Source organism: Siphateles boraxobius, unplaced genomic scaffold (assembly GCF_051911475.1).
Source record: "Siphateles boraxobius isolate OS27281-9 unplaced genomic scaffold, OSU_SipBor_1 1, whole genome shotgun sequence".
NCBI classification, from domain to species: domain Eukaryota; kingdom Metazoa; phylum Chordata; class Actinopteri; order Cypriniformes; family Leuciscidae; genus Siphateles; species Siphateles boraxobius.
The window spans coordinates 19,196,264-19,212,500 of record NW_027508699.1 but is presented as its reverse complement, the minus strand read 5'-3'; the positions used below and the strand labels follow the sequence as shown (position 1 = coordinate 19,212,500).

The following is a 16,237-nucleotide window of genomic DNA, read 5'->3' as shown; positions in this document are numbered from 1 at the left end:
CAAATATGTTTGAACCAAAAACTGATTTAGAAGAAGAGGAACAAATTATCCAGGCTCATCAACAAGTCGATGTATCAAAATGGTAATGAGTTTTATGTATCGCTCTCTACAGCGTCCGACACATAGCAGTAATTGATATGATTAGCATTTGGCTTGACTTTGTTATCAAACATCTAATGTGTTGCTAATGTTAAACAAACTATGTTCCCGTTCGCCAACTCAGAGTCAGACAGCTGCTTTCTGAAAATCAGCATCCTTAGAAACGCTTTGAACATCATAAGGCAGTGGAGAAAAGCCCCGCCCCACATGACACCCTAACCTTCGATCCTGATGTGACCCAAAAGACCTACACATCTCACTCTCTCAGAGAACTGATCCACGTAAATTACTTTCAGAAAGTTTGTCTGTTTCAAAAGCTTAGTGAATTCTGAGTTTCTTTTTTTCCTGAATGTACAGGTGTGTTTAAATAGAAAGCTGTCTAGACTGTGATTTTTAGTGAAAAGGACGAGAGAAGGCCACAGCAGACGAGACGCTTCATGCTCTCTGCTTTAAAGGTCCTACAATGAAAACATATCAAACCCAACCATTATGGGGTCCTTCGGCCAAAATGGACCCGAAACATTTAAATATTTATTTTTTAAAAATCATAGCTTCATCGGAATGGTCTGAAATTTGGTGACTTTTTTGGTACTCGGTATATGAACACCCAAAAAAATTGGGGACAGGATTTGAATAATCTAAGTGGTTGTAAAAAAAATTGTCACACTCAGGACCTTCGGCCCAAATGGACCCGGCATAGGAAATGAATGGGAAATTGGCAAAAATGTGAAAATACCGAGTTTTTTTGTGCGTACAATCTACAAATCAGCCACGATCCAGAAAAAAAGCACACAACAGTGAAGGGGTGAATCTATAAAACATCAAGAGTGCAAAACAGACACATCCACACACACACACACACACACACACACACACAAACACACTTTTATACATAAACAAACAAAAAAAATCAGATTTCATATGTGTTTTGCATTTTTAAAATGCTCAGTTTGTCCACCAGATGGCATCCATCTGATTTCAAAAATTACTTTCATGAGGTCTAGGCTTGACACTAAAATGAAATACAGCTTTAAAAAAAATATTTTTTTTTTTTATAATTTTCTATTATATTCAATGGGGGGGGAAAATGGGTAATATTTATTGCATAAATATTAATTATAAATCATAAAATTATCTCAAAACACCAAAAAAGAAAAGAAAAAATATTATAAAAAACAAGTAAAAAAAAAATGATGATTTTCTTTTAATAAATATGAATCCCACCCCTCCGGCCCATTTGGTCCCGAAGGTCCTGAGTGTGACTCTGAAACGAAGGACCCCAGAGGGTTAAATGGTGAGTTTTCAGAAGCAGCTAAAATGCTAGGAGTTCGTTCAAGTCTTAGCTTGACAATGATTTCTTTGTATGACCTTTCTTAATGCAAAGTCATGAATGTAGGTCATGAAATGACGAGGGATTAATTTGTTACTTAAATAGGAGCCAATTGACCATTTTAGTTGACAAATTACAGAATTTCTTGATAAAGATGGTTGTCCAAAGTGCTTTGGTTGATTAAGTTAATAACTTCTTACTTTAGTTTATGTAACTTATGTAACTAAGATTCATATTGAAGATATCAAAAAAATAAGTTTTTTTTTCTAGGTTTATTTAGGAATTTTTTTTTTACAGTCACTCTAGTGATTATGACTGCATATGTGCCATATAAATATCTCTCTGTTTTGTAAGAATACATATGCCTGTTTGAAGAAAAAAAGTAAAATGTGGTTCCAACAAGTTTCTCCTACAGTCAATATTTTTTTGTAAAATATTTTGTTTTATTAGAATACCATTATTAAATAATTAGAACAAAACTAATATCATTGTTATATTAGAATTGTTCATATACTATTATAGTATTTAATAATATTTTGATACCTTTTCTTTTGATATTTTTAGTCATTTTGTTCTAACCTCAACTTGTTTTGTTTCAGTTAGTTGCAATGGGAACATTTACATTTTTTGTTTAATATTCATAACTTATATTTATGTTTTATTTCAGCTTTATTTAAATGAATTAATATGATTTTAATAGAATTGGTTTTAGTTATCAATAACAACACTGAACAACACAAATCATAAACCAATCAGTAAATTAATGGACTGATGTAAAACTCACAAACCTAAAAAAAATATACTAATCTGCAATTTACATCACGGTAACCATTCCCAGTTCCTTTTGATTTGGGGAAAATAACTCAGTTCTTTAAAGGGAGTTTGTTGTAATATCTTTGAATAATTGAGTCTGATTCAAACCACTAACTCATGAGCGAGCGAAGTCTTGTGAGACTGACTCAGTAAAAACAACCAGTATCGGACATCATGTCTTCATGTGCAGGAACTCCAGTGAGATGATATCTGACTCATGTGGATGTGCACAAACATTTCCAGACTGTTTGGTAACAACAGAAATATGTTGCCTGAAAAGCTCAGAGTTGTGCTTGTATGCGAGAGCGTGAGGATGCAGAAGAAAGGTAATGGAAGTGTGTAGCATAACAATTATATCCGTGATAGAATCTGCCCTCCTTCCCGCAGGCCCTGCGTGTGATGGCAAAGATCATGAGGGAATGCTGGTACGCCAACGGTGGGGCTCGCCTCACTGCGCTGCGCGTGAAGAAGTCGCTATCCCAGCTGAGTCAACAAGAGGGCATCAAGATGTAGAGCAACAACTCATCATCTTTATACTGCCTATCCACTCCCTCCACTCATCTAGAGGGGTGAGCGAGGGTGCTACATACTCTGTGGAGGTTTACTTCAATCAGGGATATCGAGCGACCAGAAGCAATTGGTGCTGTTCCCTGTTGTCCATGAAAAGATATATGTCCTCATCATGCAAAACCATCTCAAACAACCTTAACCAGGAGTCAGTCACCCATGCTTCAACTGGTGAGTCACCAAACTAACAACAGACAGCCATTCAGTGTCAGTGATGTGCTTTGCTGGACTTGAGCCTTTAAGGATTTATTTCTGTATATAGCCTGTTGTCTATAGATGTACATATGTGACTGGACTTGCTTGTGTTTATTTGTATGCTCGTATATTGACAGGTATGGGTACACCGAGCATCGCACTATGTATGTGTAGTCCGTGCTGTGGTTTCTTGTCCCAGAAAGTGCCACTGCCCTGAATCATTCGTGTTTACCATATTTGGTAAAAAAGGATCTTTGTAGGTATCGAGTACTACGTCTATTTACAGTGGACATCGGATTCACCACAAGCACTTGTTTGCAAACAGCTCAGCAGTTACGTTGACTCAAACGTTGACTCAAAAGTCTCGGCTGAGTATGCAGAAGTGGTTTTGTAATGTGACTTCACCGACATACTAGCTTTCCAGACAAAGAGAGCGAGACCAGCACATTGGAAGCATATTAGAAGCAGCCTGTGGTATTGCCTAAAGGGACCAGTCCTTAAAGAATCAGGCACAAAACTGGGTTAGTCATTAAAGCCATTTGTACAAAGGCCAACCAAGGCACAGCACATCTATGTTAATGTAAAAAGAATGTGTATGTTTTTTTATGCACATTTGAAAAGATGGTGCTGTTGTGATGAAGATCCGATTATACATTTCTGTAGTCCAATTTACTGTTTTCATTCATGCTCCCCCAGACATTAAGAGAATATTGACACATGTAGCTCAGAAAGATGCAAACCTATCTATTGTATTTTTCTCTGTGATTATAGTCTGTTCATGTTCATCGGGTTGAGTTCTCCAGTCTTAGTAGTTTTGCTGTAAGCACTGTTTTTATGGAGCCATTTTCATTCAGATCAGTACAAGAACCATTTTGATAGTTTTAAATAGTGTGACCTCACACATATAGTTGAGCAACAGTCATTGAGCTGCAGTGTATCTCGTGGATGTATCGTGTAACTGCGTCTGTATTTTGTCAAGTTAAGCAATAAGTGCTCCTTTTCATTATTGATTATTTTATTTCATAGCCGGAGAGTAAGAGTGCTGAGAGTCAATGAATGTGCTCTCTCTCTGTGATCTCGAAACTTTTTGTCTAGACGTTTTAGAGTAATCTGTCTTTATTTGGAAATTCAAACATAAAACAAAGGATCTTTGGGAATGTCCTCCAGTTACATCAGGTGGAAATCTCATATTCTCTGCACCAAAGACACTGAAAGATTAAGATGTGAAGAAAATTTTGAAAATTGCCATCAGTTACTCACCCTCGTGACATGTCAAACCCATAAGGCTTTTGTGCATCTTCAAAAACACAAATGAAGATCCTTTTAATGAGATTTAATGAAAATTAAAGTCCATGTCATTAAAACTTTGACACTTCAAAAAGTTTACAAAAGGATCATTAAAAAAAATCCATATGAATTGAGCTGTTATCATATAAAGTGATTGTGTCTATTCAGAAGACTTGAATCAAACCGCTCAATTTATGTGGATTTGTTTTACAATGCATTTATGAACTTTTGAAGCATTAAAGTTATGGTGCAATAGACTTCCAATGGACTAAAAGGAATTTTATTCCATTCAAATTATCTTCATTTGTATTTCGAAGATGAACAAAAGTCATACAGGTTTGAAAGAACATGAGGGTAAGTAATTAATGGAGAATTTAATTTCTCCATCACTCTCTTGACACTGGCATTTCCTTAATGAATGAATGAATTGCACAAAAGGGTATAATGATGTAGGATACAGCCAGGAACACTTTCGCTGTGATATGCTATCTCACTGTGTTCTCCAGTGCATGATGCAATACAAGTGCCTCGATTTTATAAAGATTTGTTCTGCTCTCTGTGAAGTCACAAACTATTAGTTTTCACAAGCCCCTAAAATGTAAAACGACTCTGTACTATTTCCTGATATTTGAAGGTCACACCTCTGTCCTTCTTTGTTCATTCAAATGTCCTTGTTTATGTGCAGACAAATGTTGCTATTCTGATCATTTACCTCAGTGTATATAAAGGTTTATTCATTTAGATGTGACATTGATTTGTCCAAAGTGCTTGCATTGAATAAAGTCTGTTTTATTTGTTTCTCTGGAAGAAATTGTATTCTATTATTCTATTCTAGTTCTCTCCTTAATATTTGAAACACAAATGAGAGGCTTTTGAGTCTTATTTGCTTCTTCCGTGTAATATTGTCATTCAGACTAGTGTTCACATGTCAGATTGAAAAATTGTCAGTCGCACTGAGATGAATCGCTGTATTTGGATGAGAATATGAATGCTCAAAGAATTGCAATGGATATGTCTTTTTTCTCTGTCTGTTAAACTGGTAAATTTGGAATACATGTTAATAAATAGGTACTTATTTTACCTGAAAAAGAGTTTGGTGTTGTTTGAAATGAAAGCTGGCAACACATTGTTTTCTCGATGTTCTCGTATGAATGTCTGTAATGTCTGTAGTTTTATTTCTCTGTTGCAGCACTGAATATCTCGGAGAACATATGCAGAATTGTCTTTGATGGATGCCAATTTTGTCAGTTTTTTTACTTCTCTGGTTGTTCAGAATCGTGTGAACCTCATTTAAGATAAGATTTCTCCACTAATATACCGCTGAGGAAAAGCATTCATACTCTACCGCTCAAACCTGATTGCGGTCAGTAAGATTTTACTTTTAGTAATACTTTATTCTGCAAGGGTGCATTAATCTGATCTAAAGTGAAGGTTACAATGTTTCAAAAAAAAGTCTTTTGAACTTTCTATTCATCAAAGAATCCTGAAAAAATGCATTAAGGTTTCCACAAAAATATTAAGCAGCACAACTATTATCAGCATTTATAATAAGAAATGTTTCTTGAGCAGCAAATCCGTATATTAGAATTATTTCCGAAGGATCATGTGACACTGAACACTGGAGTAATGATGCTGAAAATTCAGCTTTACATTACAGGAATAAATTACATATTATAATATATTAAAATAGAAATATGTCAGATTTCACAATATTACTGTTTTTACTGTATTTTTACTCGTTTAAGCCTTGGTAAGCATGAGAAATGTTTTGTACCAGAGAAAAACATTTGTACGGGAGTGTATCTAACAGCTACATTGAAGCACGTGGGCCTGATTCCTGTAAAGGGTCGATGTGGTAACCGTTTAGTTTACTTTTCAGGTGTTGCACTTGTCTTACGGGGTCCTCTGGTGCACTGGAAGTCTATCAGCTTATATGTTTCTCTTTCACAACACGTCAAAGTCCATCTGTTGCTTCCACCTCTACACAACACAACAGTCAGGGATGCGGAGAATGTAGGAGCAGAACAAATGTATCACATGTAAAAAGAAACAGCATATCTGAAAAGTTGACTCGAGAAGAAACTTGACCATCAAAAAAATATACGCTACACTGCAAACATCTAGTCAAGTTAATTTAATCCCGGCGGACTCTAAATATTTAACTGTGTGCAAGTCTATGATGCTGCCTCATGTTCCACAAACTGAGGATTTGCTTACACTTGTGTCCTAATTGTCATCTATATACAGGTGCTGGTCATATAATTTGAATATCATCAAAAAGTTGATTTATTTCAGTAATTCCATTCAAAAAGTGAAATTTGGATATTATATTCACACACAGACTGATATATTTCAAGTGTTCATTCCTTTTCATTTTGATGATTATAGCTGTCAACTAATGAAAACCCCAAAATCAGTATTTCAGATATTGAATCAATATTGAAGACACCTGGTGTCACACTCTAATCAGCTAATTAACTCAAAACACCTGCAAAGGCCTTTAAATGGTCTCTCAGTCTAGTTCTGTAGGCTACACAATCATGGGGAAGACTGCTGACTTGGCACCCAAGACACCCATTGGCCTCCACAAGGAGGGCAAGACACAAAAGGTCATTGCTAAAGAGGCTGGCTGTTCACAGAGCTCTGTTTCCAAGCACATTAACAGAGAGGCGAAGGGAAGGAAATGATGTGGTAGAAAAAGGTGTTCAAGCAATAGGGATAACCACACCCTGGAGAGGGTTGTGAAAGAAAACCCATTCAAAAATGTGGGAGATTTTCACAAAGAGTGGACTGCAGCTGGAATCAGTGCTTCAAGAACCACCACGCACAGATATGCAAGACATGGGTTTCAGCTGTCGCATTCCTTGTGTCAAGCCACTCTTGAACAAGACACAGCATCAGAAGCGTCTCGCCTGGGCTAAAGACAAAAAGGACTGGACTGCTGCTGAGTGGTCCAAAGTTATGTTCTCTGATGAAACTAAATTTTGCATTTCCTTTGGAAATCAAGGTCCCAGAGTCTGGAGAAAGAGAGGAGAGGCACAGAATCCACGTTGCTTGAAGTCCAGTGTAAAGTTTCCACAGTCAGTGATGGTTTGGGGCGCCATGTGATCTGCTGGTGTTGGTCCGCTGTGTTTTCTGAGGGCCAAGGTCAACGCAGCCGTCTACCAAGAAGTTTTAGAGCACTTCATGCTTCCTGCTGCTGACCAACTTTACGGAGATGTAGATTTCATTTTCCAACAGGACTTGTCACCTGCACACAGTGCCAAAGCTACCAGTACCTGGTTGAAGAACCATGGTATTCCTGTTCTTAATTGGCCAGCAAACTCGCCTGACCTTAAGCCTATAGAAAATCAATGGGTTATTGTGAAGAGCCAACAATGCAGAAGAGCTGAAGGCCACTATCAGAGCAACCTGGGCTCTCATAACACCTGAGTCCTCATTTATAACCATTGCGTACGCACAAAACAGGCCCTGAAAGAGGCGTATGGCACTTCCGACGCACAAGTTGTGATTTATAAAAACAAACTTGACGGGAAAATTTTCGCACCTGCACGCAAACTCTGACCCATGCGTACGAACATTTTGGAGATGGAGCAGTTTGGCGACACCGATGGTGAGCTGGAGTTACATGACTTTTTGGTCACTTATAAACAGAAAATCTAAAAAAATTATACATATACAGAAAGATATTACAAATATAATTTCACTCACCAAGCCTATCACATGAAGTAAACATCCATCCCTTCTTAAATGTCCGCGCCAGCGAGCCCGTTGGGCCGTTTAGTGAAGCTGACGCATATATAGCCTATCATAAACCGTAAATCTTCATTATAAGTCCTAATCATAAATACAGTGCATGTTCACAATAACAGTTTAAATAAATAAAAGAATGATGTAAACATTTAAATTAAATAATTACATGAAATCATTACTGAGAAGTTACAACATTTTTTATATTCAATAAATATAAATATTTGTTGTGGGTGCAATGCTTTCGAACACTTTTCCTGTGGCATGCTGTGTTTTAATGTTTAACTACATAGATAATTGCTTATCATGATAATAGCAGATTGTCTGAGAAAATAGTTTTGTGCAAATAATTCACAACAAGGTCTATCTGTTTCCATTAAAAACATAAATCAATTAAAAATACTCCTTGGCCAGTGGAAAAGATTGAGAAAAACCGTAACCTCCGAAAAACCTCCGAAATGTATTTTACACTATTTGGTTTATTTATTCAAAAACAAGGCAAGGATGGGCTACTAAATGATTTTTATTAATGTAACTAATGTGACAGCACATCCGCATTTCATATTTTCGGTCTTGTACCGTTAAACATGTTATCACAAGGATGTGCATATAGTAAAACTAGGCATTGTAAGCTCCATATATGGTTGTTTCGGGGAGGAGACGCATGTGCGCACCATCTTCCGCTAACTGGGATTTATAAAGTGAATTATGCGCAGGTTCTGGCGTACGCACGGTTTTATAAGTCTGAATATTTTTTTGCAAACGCCATTTTTGGCTTTCTGGCGCACTTACACTTTTAGTAAGGATCCTACGCAGTTTCATAAATGAGGCCCCTGACCAGTGACAAACTGATCGACTCCATGCCATGGAGTATTGCTGCGGTAATTCAGGCAAAAGGAGCCCCAACTAAGTATTGAGTGCTGTACATGCTCATACTTTTCATGTTCATACTTTTCAGTTGGCCAACATTTCTCAAAATCCTTTTTTTGTATTGGTCTTAAGTAATATTCTAATTTTCGGAGATACTGAATTTGGGATTTTCATTAGTTGTCAGTTTTAATCATCACAATTAAATTAAATAAACATTTGAAATATATCAGTCTGTGTGTAATTAATGAATATAATATCCAAATTTTACTTTTTGAATGGAATTACTGAAATAAATCAACTTTGTTGATATTTTAATTATATGACCAGCATTTACATTTACATTTAGTCATTTAGCAGACGCTTTTATCCAAAGCGACTTACATTTGAGGATTAAACCAAGCGAGTCATCGTGGAGAGGCAAAAACAACGCAAGAAGTGCTCAGAATACAAAGTTCGAACATTGCTCAGAGTAGCATAAACCAGACAAGTGAAGATTTCAAGAAAAAGTTTTATTTTTTATTTTTTTATGTTAAGTACTCACGGAAGAGATGAGTTTTCAGTTGTCTTTTGAATGCTGTCAGGGATTCTGCATTACGGACGAGGGTGGGTAGGTCATTCCACCAGCATGGAACCGTGAATGAGAATGTTCTGGAGAGTGATTTAGTGCCTCGCTGTGAAGGCACCACGAGCCGTCGCTCCTTGGCCGATCGTAGGCTTCTGGTAGGGATGTAGACCCGTAGGAGCGAGTGAAAGTAGGAGGGAGCTGAGCCGGTGGACAATCTGTAAGCAAGTGTCAGCGCCTTGAACTTGATTCGAGCAGCGAGTGGTAGCCAATGCAGGGTGATGAACAGCGGAGTGACGTGGGCCCTTTTGGGCTCGTTGAAGACAAGACGAGCAGCAGCATTCTGGATCAATTGTAAGGGTTTAGTTGCACATGATGGAAGACCAGCTAGAAGAGCATTGCAGTAATCAAGCCTAGAAATAACCAGGGCCAGCACCTGTACATATATTTTTTCCTTTTCTTTGCAAACAACTATTACAATTTAATGTCAACTAGTGTGACAAGCAGGTAAAAAAGAACAGGAAAATGCATTTGTCCAATTTTTTAAACATTTTATTTTCAAACCTTTCCTTTGTTTCATCAAGAACATTTGTAGTTGTATAATACATCCACACTCTGTCTGTTCTCAGAGCTCTCTTTATATTGTGTGCTTTGAAAGTGAAGAGACTGAACTCATGCACATTCTGGACTGTGGACTCAGTTGTGCTCAAACTTTTATGAAGTATGCATTATAAATAAGTGAGAGGAGATGAAGGTCAAACAAAGGTTGTCCTCCCAGGAAACTCGAAGGACGTTTTACATTCTTCTTCAGTTTCTCCCATGCACCTGAAACAACCTAAATGCTGTACCTTGAATCGGCATGAAACGGAATTTGCGATAGTCTTTACTTCCCTATTGAGATAAATATCTGAGAAAAAGAAAAAATGTAGAGCGGAACTTGATTTGATCCATCAGGATTTGATCAGATGGCTGTGGTTTGCTATTGCTGTGATGTCATGTGAGTGACAGGTTTGGTGCGTTCAAGTCATGTCGATCATATTTGGAGTTGAACGCACATGCGCCACCACAATGTCTTAAATACGAGTGGGGACCTTGGGATTTTCTTTAAGTCCCGGGGTGCTTCTCAATATCTCTCCTCGTTCCTCCTACCTCCATCCTATGACCCGGAAACCGATCAAGCTCAGCCATCTTGAAGGACATCTCAATTCTCTAATTCAGGGGTGTCCAAACTCAGTCCTGGAGGGCCACTGTCCTGCAGAGTTTAGCTCTAGCCATACTCAACACACCTGCCTGGAAGTTTCTGGCCTATAAGACCTTGATTAGCTGGTGGTTCAGGTGTGTTTAATTGGGGTTGGAGCTAAACTCTGCAGGACAGTGGCCCTCCAGGACTGAGTTTGGACATCCCTGCTCTAATTGCTCCGCAAGGAGGCGAGTATCGAGGAGTGAGGAGGCTCCCAGAGGAATCATGAGCGAGGATACACAGGTGTATCCTATGCGGAAGTGTTTTATTGACTAAACGTGACGCACGTATCAATTGTTGTGTAAATAATTGTGCTATAATGGTTAGGCCATTGGACCCACATTCCCCCATGGATATGAAGCTGCGACCCTTTTTTTAAAAAAAAAGGTATTTTATTTGACATATATATATGATTATGTGTGGGGCAGTCTCTCACTAGGGGGGTCCGGGGGTATGCCCCCCGTGATTTTTTTTGAAAAATTACCATTAAATGGCACTTTCTGGAGAGTTTTGTGCAAAGAAATATAGAAAAAAAAGTAGGTCAAGCAAGTCTTATATTTCTGTAATTTACACAGATCAAACACAAATATGCTGACTGAATAGATTGCTAGTTTAGAAACACTGCTTTAATTCATGTTTTTATGATGACTTTGTGAAAGGTTAAAACAGCATGAGCCGTCTTCCTGCTGGCCAGTAAGTTATTTGTCAAATTTCATTCTGTATCAAACAGATCTGTATTATGCTATTGTTTTTGATAGTGTTATACATTTCTTACAGATAATCACGATGATCATTGCGTTTGTCTTACCGAATGTGTTAGCTTTATGCAATTACAGTTTGGCCGTTTCTCAAAACCAAGAATGCAAAGAACGGACTTGTGTTCTTGGGGAGAACGCTCTTGCTAGTTGTTCTTGGAAGAATGAACTTACAAGGTGACGATCACACAGAACGCTGCTGACAGTTTGAGGCGATGTGTTCTTGCTGGTATTGCGCAATACCCCCGCACAGCGCCGTCTTCAGTACCCAAATATAACGAGAATTATTGATGATAACAGCCAGGTTTTATCGCCCAAGCCTACTTGGAATTCCTCCGACCAGTAAAGAGAGCCTCGTTGGCCGCTCGCCATTCAATCAGTGCAGCGGTTTCCTCAAATGTCCCTTGGTTTAAATGAAAATGTTATCACATTAATTAGAATGCAATTACATAATAACAGCGGTGAGAAAAGTAAACTTTCTTACAGCTGTGGGTCTGGCTTTCTTCTGCCATTTTTGCGCTGCTGCTATGGTCTCTTGACGGTGGGGTAAAACGAGTTTTTAGCATGAATGGCCGGTTGGCTCGCTAGCTACACCCGCGTGCGCTTATGGAGATTCTTCACCACCGAAAACGTATGAGCATATTTTCGATTCGACATAATTTTTCGTAAAAATTACAATATTTGAAATCTACACAGTAGATTTCTCGCATCAAATGTTCTCAGAAGTGAATTTAGTGATGAAATAGCATACGAAATTGTAGAAAAACGACTTACTGTTGTTCTGCCTTTCTGCTCCCCGCTCCTTCCTTGAATGCCGAAATGAGTGCTGGGATATTTCTGCCGTCAAGTTCACACAAGTTACCAACCGATGCATCCTCGGTAAAATGGGCGTGTCAAGAACACTTCCGGGATTTTTAACCGTTCTTGCCAAAATGCAAACTTGTGTATTAAGACAATACTTGGGCAGCGACTGATGACGTCCCACAAGTCCACAAGAACACAAGTACAGACAAGAACGAATATTGAGAAACGGCCCATGTCTATAAGCTTTTTTATTTTATTAATGCCGACAGTAAAATGTTGCCAGATATTGCTACGAAAAACGAGCAAAACAAAATAATAATAATAATCCGAAATAAGTTCAAAGCTTGTGTTTTGGAAATACGATTAATATATCACTAAACCTAAAATGCAACTTTCCACTTTAATAACTTCCTTTTAACTTAATAAAGTGTTATATTAAATCAGAAAAACAGGTCCTGGAGACTACTGCCACCTTTCCCTTAGGTGGATCTGACAACACGGAGGCTGCACCCGCGCCCTCACTCGACGCGCTCTCAAGCCCCGTTCACTGCGCTAGCTTCTCGCAACAACATGAATTGCAAACACTCATATGAGGTGGTTTAAACACGGCTAATTAATCATTCAGATGAAACGAGGATGCACAAATAAGAAATGAGAAGCACCCCCGATCTTTACGAGTGGCGGGCGTGTCAGTGAGAAACATGGCGGAATACCACAATACTTCTAGGTAGCTGTGATATTGTCCATAGATATTGGGTGCTTCTCATATCCCTCCTCGTCTCCTCGCTCCTCTGTCCTCCATCCTATGACCCGGAAACCAATCAAGCACAGCCATCTTGAAGGACATCTCAATTCTCTAATTGCACCGTGAGGAGTCGAGGATCGAGGAGTGAGGATGCTTTTAGAGGAGTCATGAGCGAGGATACACAGCTGTATCCTATGCGGAAGTGTTTTATTGACTAAACGTGATGCACGTATACATTCTCCTCCCCCTTCACATCGGTGACAATAATTTGAATTTGTACTTTACCCTTGCTGTTTTTATAAACCACACATCTCACATATTTCAACAGGGTATCTTGCTTTATTATTATTCATTATGAATTTCTTAAATAAACAAACTTCAACAACATAAGGGGAGATCCTTTGAGCGCTGCTGATGACGCTATGAAGTGACGCTCAAGTGATCAAGTATTCCAATGTATAAAAAAGCTTTCATTCGATTCATCCGTCCTCATTTTCTTTCCTTGCGTCCTTCCCTCACAACCTATAGGGGGAGGAGCTGAGGCGCTAGGAGAGGAAGCGAGGAAAGGAAACGAGGATGTACCAAGGGGGTAATCCATCAGGCGGAAGTTGAAGCTGCCTCCGGGGGCCGCCATTGTAGCTGGCTATCACCTGCTGTTAGCATCCCATTGACTCCCATTCATTTTGGCGTCACTTTGACAGCGAATAACTTTACATCTGAGGCGTCCAAAGACTTCATTTGTCCATTATTTATTTCTAAAGAAACACGACAATGTATAAAAGGCTCCATTACTTTGTATCTTACGTTATGGCCCCGTAGAAGCCATTCTTGTAAAAATAGGCTAAAAATTGCGTCATAACCACGCGACTTCATGTCGCACAATAGAGACATTACCGTATAGACAGGAGGAGAAGCTCGCTCAGTCTCGCAGGCGTACTGACGTTAAATTTTAAATAAATAAATATTAAGCAAAATGACAAAATAATTAATCAGAATACTTACCAAAAGTTGCTGCAGGTCGCGCTTCACCGTCTCTGTGCACGATTAACGTTGGGTGACTGTCTATGGGTGATTCAGATTTGTCTTGGCACAGCTACTAGAAGATTTACAACTGTCAGTCAGGTTGCTCACGTGACATCTACGTCATCAAGCTCAGTTTGAGCCTGCGCAGAACGCTTCGGCTATCAGGAAGTGAGTGCCCATGTTCGGCTTCAACTCTCTCCGTTGAAATCAACGAGGTCGCTGTGTCCATTTCTTTTACTGTCTATGGGATGTACAAATAAGAAATGAGAAGCACCCATTGTCAGGCTTTTCTATTTACAGCGCAGTAAGCTAATTGCCTGCACAGAATATGATAGCATTATAAAGTAACAATGTAGCCTAATATGTAACGATACAGTTTGCAGTGGCTTCATAAATTAACTAAAAACATAAAAAAGCAAAGCACACCGTATGTAAATCTTTGTTCTTCATTTTCTAGATCTGGGGTTTGAGAACCTTGTCTTATTTTTGTAATTAAGAGAAAGTACACCGGCGTCTTACTCCGAAAGTGGGTGCTTCTCATTTCTTATTTGTGCATCCTCGTTTCCTTTCCTCGCTTCCTCTCCTAGCGCCTCAGCTCCTCCCCCTGTAGGATGCGAGGGAAGGCTGCAAGGAAAGAAAATGAGGACGGAGGAATCGAATGAAAGCTTTTTTTATACATTGGAATACTTGATCATTCCAGCGTCACTTCACAGCGTCATCAGCAGCGCTCAAAGCATCTGCCCTTATGTTGTTGAAGTTTGTTTATTTAAGAAATACATAATGAATAATAATAAAGCAAGATACCCTGTTGAAATATGTGAGATGTGTGGTTTATATAAACTGCATAGGTAAACTATAATTTAAAAAGATTGTGACCGATGTGAAGGGGGAGGAGAATACGTGCGTCACGTTTAGTCAATGGAACAGTTCCGCATAGGATACACCTGTGTATCCTCGCTCATGACTCCTCTGAAAGCCTCCTCACTCCTCGTTCCTCGACTCGTCGCGGTGCAATCAAGGGGGTAATCCATCAGGCGGAAGTTGAAGCTGCCTCCGGGGGCCGCCATTGTAGCTGGCTATCACCTGCTGTTAGCATCCCATTGACTCCCATTCATTTTGGCGTCACTTTGACAGCGAATAACTTTACATCTGAGGCGTCCAAAGACTTCATTTGTCCATTATTTATTTCTAAAGAAACACGACAATGTATAAAAGGCTCCATTACTTTGTATCTTACGTTATGGCCCCGTAGAAGCCATTCTTGTAAAAATAGGCTAAAAATTGCGTCATAACCACGCGACTTCATGTCGCACAATAGAGACATTACCGTATAGACAGGAGGAGAAGCTCGCACAGTCTCGCAGGCGTACTGACGTTAAATTTTAAATAAATAAATATTAAGCAAAATGACAAAATAATTAATCAGAATACTTACCAAAAGTTCCTGCAGGTCGCGCTTCACCGTCTCTGTGCACGATTAACGTTGGGTGACTGTCTATGGGTGATTCAGATTTGTCTTGGCACAGCTACTAGAAGATTTACAACTGTCAGTCAGGTTGCTCACGTGACATCTACGTCATCAAGCTCAGTTTTAGCCTGCGCAGAACGCTTGGCTATCAGGAAGTGAGTGCCCATGTTCGGCTTCAACTCTCTCCGTTGAAATCAACGGGGTCGCTGTGTCCATTTCTTTTACTGTCTATGGGTGCAATTAGAGAATTGAGGTGTCCTTCAAGATGGCTGTGCATGATTGGTTTCCGGGTCATAGGATGGAGGACAGAGGAGACGAGGAGGGATATTGAGAAGCACCCAGTGACTTGAACGCACCTGCCGTCGTAAACACCCGACTCGTAAGTACGTACTTCCCAGGAGGACTTGAACGCAGTTGTCCCGCCCTCGCGCCAGTAAACAACATCACAGAAGAGTCGCTGCAAGCTATTTTAATTAAAGATGAAGGCACTTGAATTAAAAAAAAAAGTAATGTGCACAGATAAATCATGTATAATAGATGAGTGATTCTATTATTGAAGATACGTTTCGCATTTCAAAAAGTTAAGGGGGAAAAACTGTTTACTAACAGATTTTTTTTTTCCAGAATCTTATTGAAAACATTCATAATTCATTGCTTCCCGAACAAGTTACTATTTTTTTACCTTCCTTTTTTGAAAAAATAAAAATATATTTCTTTGTAGTTTTGTTT

General features: G+C 39.0%; 1 protein-coding gene and 1 long non-coding RNA gene across 2 annotated transcripts in view; both read left to right on the top strand.

The window, feature by feature from the left end:
* Window positions 1-5,380, top strand: part of tgfbr1a (transforming growth factor, beta receptor 1 a) — a 90,056-nt gene extending 84,676 nt beyond the window's left edge. The window contains exon 9 of the mRNA XM_077227511.1: window positions 2,630-5,380. Coding sequence (XP_077083626.1) covers window positions 2,630-2,755 — 126 coding nt within the window. The 3' untranslated portion in view covers window positions 2,756-5,380. The remainder of the gene's footprint in view (window positions 1-2,629) is intronic.
* Window positions 5,381-12,935: 7,555 nt separating this feature from the next.
* On the top strand, window positions 12,936-16,096 carry LOC143737015 (uncharacterized). Its single transcript, XR_013203611.1, has 3 exons — window positions 12,936-13,005; window positions 14,312-14,570; window positions 15,851-16,096. It is a non-coding gene; the product is annotated as an uncharacterized LOC143737015 (long non-coding RNA).
* Window positions 16,097-16,237: the final 141 nt, after the last annotated feature.